Below are 7478 nucleotides of genomic sequence, written 5' to 3'. Positions count from 1 at the left end.
TTGGAGATGTAAAGTGGAACTCGGGACATATGTTCATATGTGGTGTAAATGTAATGGGGTTGAACTTTTTTGGTCTAGGATAGAAAATGAAATATTTGAAATAATTAAGAAGAGGGTCAAATTGAAATTGGAAACCATATTATTATTAATATTGAATGAAACAACATTAACAACTGGAGAAAGAGAATTGGTGAGGATTTTGGTTATAATGGGGAGAATTATAATTGCTAGATATTGGAAATTAAATGTTGACTTAAAATTAGAAGAATGGTATAATGAAACATGGAAATTTGCATTAAATGATAAATTGACTTGTGATATTAAAATTAGAAGTGGTATATATAAAGAAAATGTTTTTTGGAACACTTGGCAACCATTTGTGGACTTTGCACTTGGGAGATTGGATGAATCGGCACCAGTACCTTATCAAAGAGATTTCTGGAAGAATTGAAGACTTCAAGTTCCTAAAACTTCCTTTCCGTTTGTATAGCACGTTGGGGGAAAAAAAAATTTTTTTCTTTCCTTACTATTGATTTTTTGTATTGATTTTTTTTCCTTTTTGTTATTCCTTAACAATAAAAATATAATAAAAAACTTAAAAAAAAAAAGAAAAACAATCTCCTTAATACTGTCACAAAACCTAATTGTAAACAATTTTCAACTTAACAGTAAGAAAGCCACAATGAAGCTGTTGTACAAATATTTTATTTAAAAAACAGATTGCTTTGGACCAAACCAGACATGTGTACTGCTGCATGAATAACAATAAATTTTTAGATCTTAGAATAAAGTTATATACACAATAGGACTACTGGCTGCTGTATAAAGATAACTCTGAATATGCATTTTAGATAAACCAGTTTCCCAGAATTTGTAATAACAAATGCTCTAAAAAGGCAGAACCCACTGACAAGGGGAGGAGGACTGCAAGGTACATCTACCTATGTTTGTCTTGCCGAGCAATAGAATGAGTCAGTAATTACTAAAATCATGCTCAATGAGCATTTTCCTGCACTATATGATTGCTAAATAAAGCTTTCCCTTAATTTTAGATACAACATCTGAATAGTAATGACTTTTAAAAAACACTGGCAGGGATCCACATTTTTCACCCCATTCAATAGAAGGAGTTTCTACTTCAACTGTAATTTTAAATGTAAGACTATGGAAAATCAAGTACAGCTTCCTGAGTACATTCTTCTTCATAAAAGAAAAAAAAGTCTAATTAATGGCTTCAGAGGTTAATTAGTTGCCTTTTATAAGAGCAGCCTTTTTCCTCTTCTTTTCTCCCTTTATTTCAAAAATAGCAAATACCCTTGAAGAAACGTGGATGGTGGCACTTTGGAGTTTCTGCTGAAAACTGAATAAATCTGAAGAATTGTCTGTATGATCTTCAAGATGACCTTCCGACTCCTTTACCTCTTCTTCCTTGATTAGCAGAGGTTTCCCCAGGGAGTGTCCAAACAATTGGCAAACTTCTTGAGCTTTTTGCTGAGCACTTCTAACAGCAGAAACACATACCTGCCTCCTGAAAAGAAAGAGCAGCAAGATTTAGTTAATTAGTTCTTATTTAAATTGCAGTTTTATGGTTGTCAAACTTGATGACATTTCTTTCAGATAAAGTGAAGCCTCAGGATACATAATAACTCACTTCAGTATCACATAACTGCACATCTAGGCACATAATTACACACAATTCTGCATAGTTACAAGTTTTCCCTCAATAGTGTTTGTTTAAAAATTTGTTCTTTTCTGAAAGAAAGCCAAAGTAATTTTTAGGAACTAAACTTGTCTTTTTCCTTACTTATTCCCTTTCTTTGTATAATTGCATAGTTGAGGGCAAGGCTATTTTACCACTGTTCTACACACACATTCCTGGAAGTATGAAGAGAGATTAAAAAATACTTCAAATATATACAACCCCCAAAATGTATTGCTATCCTTTTTGTTTCCTTAATTTAGTTACATGCTGCAATACAAAAAGCAATCTATAGGTGGATTGATGACTTGGGCCACTCATTTTTTTTCGGCCCAACCTTCTTCATAGGATTCTTGTTGTGGGGAAAATAGGAGACAACATTATCCAACTTTCAGTAGTACAAAAAACAAGATGGGTTATAATAAGAATGACAATAGTAATAAAAATAACCTTATTTGTTGCAATATTACTGCTTATTTCTTATATTATTCTCTTCCTTAAATTAAGACAGGAAGGTTGGAGAAATGAAAAATGGTGTCCAACTTGTCTGAGTCTAATTCAGTATTTCATTCTGACGTTCTGCAACATTTCCCAATCTCTCCCGCCTCCAAGACTTGACAGGACAGAAATACATATTACAGTTGTAACCTCCCATAGTAACTCCAGTCTTTTTATTAGTAAACATAGTGGTGATGGCAGCTATGTGGAGACGCTGCTATGAACCAGATGATCGGTTTTAAGTCTGACAACTGTGGTCCAAAGGATAAGCCATTAAAGCTACAATCTCCATGTATGGCACAGTCAGTTCTCTTCAAGTTGAGCAAAACATTTTTACTTGTGTAGTTTGGAATACATATTCACAGTGAAATAAGCAAGCCAGACATATACAACTTCTTGAGAAATGTATTGAGAAACTTACCGAAGGGCATCTACAGCTTCCATTGTATGGTAAAAGTGAGGCGAGCTGATGATAACTGATTTATCTAGTTTCTCAACAAGATGATTACATGTATCTTGCATTTTCCCAAAATCAGTAAATATAATGCAAATCTGTAAGTGAATATTAAAATGTAGAAGCCTTTTTTCAGTCGTTTAATTGCAAGATGACCAAAACAAAAACTAGCAGTATATATGGATCTTTTCCAGTCTCTCACTTTTTTAATTTACTCTATTATTTTATTTATTTGTTATTATAAAGCTGGCTCACAATCTGCAAAGTAAACTGAGTATAGTGAATTAAAAATCAAGTACTGTCTGAAAATACTTAAAGATACAATTGATGCAACTGGTTAATATCCCAATGCAGTAATTCCAATCTTGAAGCATTGGCAAGCAATGTTATATATATATATAAAACTTGCAATTTAATAAGGCTGCAAAGTGTAGTCAACTAAACACATAACTTATTTTTCTTTAAATTATATTAAACAACATACTTAAAAATGGACAAATTTATAGAACAATCTTATATTAAGCTTTCTTCTTCAGTACTAAGGAGTGACCCTGAACAAACACTAACATAAAAGTTCAGGTCAATAAGAACTATGAAATGGTTGCAAATTATGAACATTAAAAATAGGAAAATACTTCAACACCTCAAGTGATATAGACAAAAATATTTTCAATAGGATTTATTTTTAAAATTATTTTTTCTGAGCATCATCTAAGGTGTTGAGATACCTTTAAAATACCCTATTTTAAAGCATTTGTTAGTATCTACTAGTATTAGATTAGGATCAAAGTAATCTATCAGAGATCTTCATTAGATAAGCCATAATTTAAATAAAAGTATGCACTTTCAAATATGAAACTATGCTACAGTTTAGCAACACATCTCTTCAATAGTGATCTCTCTCTCCTCACTTCATTATACCATTTGAAAATACTACCCATTTTTAATTGATCAACATACAAGATATGTAGAAGAGACATTTGTCCCAAGATACTACAGCAATTAATGACATATTTTCAGAATACCATTAAGTTTCTCATTAAAATTCTAAATTAGCTTTAACATGATACAATGCTAAATGAAAAAGCAAGTGAGTAAATTTAATAAAATTAACAATCTATATCTAGAGGGGTTTTAAAAGTTTTGTAAAATCAAAACAAACATATTTGAAACTAATAGTGTTCTTTAAGATACTTGCCTCGGCTTCCATCTTATACGCATTGTCTATTCTACTGAAGTTTTTTGTCACAGTCACATCATTTTCCTTGGGGAGGAAAAATGATCAGTTTAAGTCCACTACGTAAAAACAATGTTCTTTTAGGCACACTAAACAACAAAATATGGCAATGTATTTCAAAACAGTAAAAGTGAGTTGGAGCTAGAACAGACTCACTAAAATTAACTGAGTTATATTAATAAGGATCAAGTCCGGATCCAACACCCTTACTTAAGCAATATTTTCACTCATATTTTACCATGAAAACATTTAACCATTCTTTTGATTCAAAAATTTAAACGTGCTTCAAAGTAGAAGTGTAAACCATTTTTGCAATTTCTTAAAGCAGTTGTGCCCCTTCCTGGAATCATGTATCATGTAATCATGTAAAATATCATTTTGCTTTCAAATTCAAAGGGCTAAACAATTCTAATAAGCATGATTGAGTGAACGATTTCCAAAAATTCTTAACAAATTATGCTTTGAAAGACTGCAATATCAGGAATATCCTAAATTACCTGGTACCTATAAATTCCTGATAATCTTCTAAAGTACCATGTGTAGGACAGAAATAAGGTGTTACTCATAGCATTACAAACAATTCAAAAGAAACATAATTATTCTCAAGGATTTTTTGGGCTGTATTAAAAACTGTGATTAACATAAATTCAAATAAAAATACTGGCTAGTATCAATTTGCTGACTTAAGGCTATCACCTTTTCAGCCCTAGAAAGAAGGCAATGGAAAAGCACCTCTGAAAATGTTGCCTAAAAATTGCATGAATTTGACCATGAAGTCAAATTCATAGTCAAGTCAGGTGTCTTGACTGACTTGAAGGTCACATATAGTTTGTATTTTACTTGTGCGCTTTTTCCTTCAAAACTGTTTCCACAAACAGTGTTATAACTTATTTCTAGGTTAGATGAGGTATAATAACTATTATTAATCCAGAGGAACTCATTAAGTTTCACAGCTGAGTGAGGTCTGAAAAAAGGGTTGGAATTACATCCATATGAACTGAGGAGAAATTATGACTTTTAGATCAGTACATAACTCTGTTGCTAGTTGCCAGTGACACTCCTTCATGATGGCTAAGTAACATGTATTATCATAGCAATATATACAGAAATAATCCCTCCTTTGGGACGGTGGATTGGGAAGGCATGACACAATGGTGAAGTGAAAAGTCTTTAGTTAGGAAATTATGAACCACAGCTCTGTATCTGATCTGGCAGGATAAATAAGGAAGGTGTATTACCATTGATAGATGGTCCCCAAGCAAAAGCACCCTAGTGATAAAGGTACTGGATGACTAAATGTCTATGGAGATTATCAGTCATGCAGGTCATGGTTGTCCCAATGGTACTTTTTCAAGAGGCAACTGGATTTTCTGGTTTTTCTTTGAAGATATTTCGCTTCTCATCCAAGAAGCTGAAGAAGCTGCTTAGATGAGAAGCGAAACGTCTTCAAAGAAAAACCAGACAGTCCAATTGCCTCTTGAAAAAGCACCTTTGGTATTGGACAACTAGCAAGGAGATTCACTTTCTAGTCCAACCCCAGCTCCCTGGTAACTCTGATCCCATGAACTTTTCTAAACTCAATCTACTTCACATCCTTGCTGCTGCAGTTAAAAATTGTATGTTACCTATGCTGCCATGGGCTCCTGAATGAAAAGCGAGATCAAAATAAATTGAGATCAACTCCTTGTGATTGCAGCTACGCAGCATTATAAAAACAATTTTTGACTGCCCAACCCTGGAAGGAATCAGGAACTATCCAGATGATCCCTTTGTCCAAGTATTTTGATGCATACAGCACGCCGAGCCACCCATTAGCATAAAGCATATTTTAGCCTAATTCAGCCACTAGGCAGAATGGCTAGGGCAGTGGTTCTCAACCTTCCTAATGCTGCGACCCTTTAATACAGTTCCTCATGTTGTGGCGACCCCCAACCATAAAATTATTCCTAAAACCATCGAAAATATGTGTTTTCGGATGGTCTTAGGTGACCCCTGTGAAAGGGTCGTTCGACCCCCAAAGGGGTCGCGACCCACAGGTTGAGAACCACTGGGCTAGGGAGTCCCCATGCTAGATGTCTATGGAGGTTCTCAGTCATCCAGGTCATGGTTGTCCCAAAGATGCTTTTTTCAAGAGGCAGCTGGACTTTTCTTTGTTTTTTCTTGAAGACGTGTCGCTTCTCATCCAAGAAGCTTCTTCAGCTCTTGGAAGAAGCTTCTTGGATGAGAAGCGAAACATCCTCAAAGGAAAAAGAAAAACCCAGAAAGTCCAGCTGCTTCTTGAAAAAAGCACCTTTGGGTTCCCCGTGCTAGCTAAAACCAGGTGGGCATGAAGCACGGGGGATGGTTTTTAGTGGACGGCGGTACCAAAATTGTCTGAAACATTAAGTTAACCGGACTCCCTGGCTAAGGTGCAGTTCCTCTGCTGGGAAACAGAGGGACTAAATTCATAGTTGGGGGCAATATGCTGACTCTGTAAACCGCTCAGAGAGGGCTGTAAAAAGCACTGCCAAGCGGTATATAATAAGTCTAAGTCAGAGGTCTTCGAACTTGGCAGCTTTAAGACTTGTGGACTTCAACTCCCAGAATTCTCCAGCCAGCTATGCTGGCTGGAGAATTCTGGGAGTTGAAGTCCACAAGTCTTAAAGCTGCCAAGTTCGAAGACGCCTGGTCTAAGCGCTATTGCTAAAGTGACCAAAGAATTGAGCACGTTCTCAAAGGGCGGGAGACCTACTGCGCCTGCGCGGCACGCGGGGGGAGTGGGCCCCTTTATCTCACCCACCGAGATGCCGCCGCGCTGACGAACCGTCTGGGCGACGTAGTCAAGTCTGCGAGCGACGCTGCCTCGCGCTGCGCCGGCTTCCCCTTTCCTGCTTTTCAAATAAACCGTAACTTTGGCCCGATCCGGTCCGGCGCTGAGTTCCGCGCTGCCGCTCACGTGAACTTCCCTCCCAAACGGCCCCCCTTCGGCGGCTTTCGGCGGCTCGTCGTTTGCCGTGCCGGAGGGGAAGGGCGGGGACACCAACTCGGCGAACACCCGAGTTGGAGAGAGCGGCGGCGGCGGCATTTGGCTGGGAAAAGAAAGAAAGGGACCGTTAGGAGATCCTAGCAACGGAGGCGACGCCGCGAGCCCTCGCGCCCAAGGCGTGATGGTCCTTGTAGTTCTGACGGGAAAATCGCGTGGAGGCCGCAGCCCCGCCCCGAACTGAAGAGGGGTGGCGTCTGCAGAGTCTTCTCTTATCATTCGTATAGTGTTAAGCCAAATTCCGCCTGGCCTTTTTGTGGGGATGCCTTTGGTAGCTTGTAAATCATGATTTATGACCTAGCATGGTTACAAACGGCAGTGATGTCGTCAGAAAAACAGACTTTATTCGATAAAACATTGAGAATAATTTTGCTTTGGTCAATAAAACAGTTTATTCAATAAACCATGGGGTTTAGGATGAGGAGTGCAATCAAAAATGGCTATAAAAGCTATGTTGATGTTCATTGTAATACAGGTAGTCTTTGATTTATGACTGTAATGGACTCCAGAATTACAGCGGTAAATCATGGCATTCGTTAAGTGGATCACATGACACACACAGCCCCAC

At 37.2% G+C, this 7478-nt stretch overlaps 1 protein-coding gene across 1 annotated transcript; it reads right to left on the bottom strand.

The window, feature by feature from the left end:
* Positions 1 to 689: 689 nt before the first annotated feature.
* On the bottom strand, positions 690 to 7094 carry IRAK1BP1 (interleukin 1 receptor associated kinase 1 binding protein 1). The gene is made up of 4 exons (XM_034431863.3): positions 6668 to 7094; positions 3850 to 3915; positions 2619 to 2749; positions 690 to 1528 (listed from the first exon to the last, which is right to left on the bottom strand). Exons 1-4 carry the CDS (start codon positions 6950 to 6952, stop codon positions 1246 to 1248), a joined length of 765 nt encoding a protein of 254 aa, XP_034287754.2. The 5' UTR covers positions 6953 to 7094; the 3' UTR covers positions 690 to 1245.
* Between the last annotated feature and the right edge of the window lie 384 nt (positions 7095 to 7478).

This window comes from Pantherophis guttatus, chromosome 1 (assembly GCF_059756535.1).
Source record: "Pantherophis guttatus breed Tessera chromosome 1, ASM5975653v1, whole genome shotgun sequence".
NCBI lineage: Eukaryota > Metazoa > Chordata > Lepidosauria > Squamata > Colubridae > Pantherophis > Pantherophis guttatus.
Note: the sequence above shows the minus strand (reverse complement) of the source record. Positions and strands in the feature narration are given on the sequence as shown.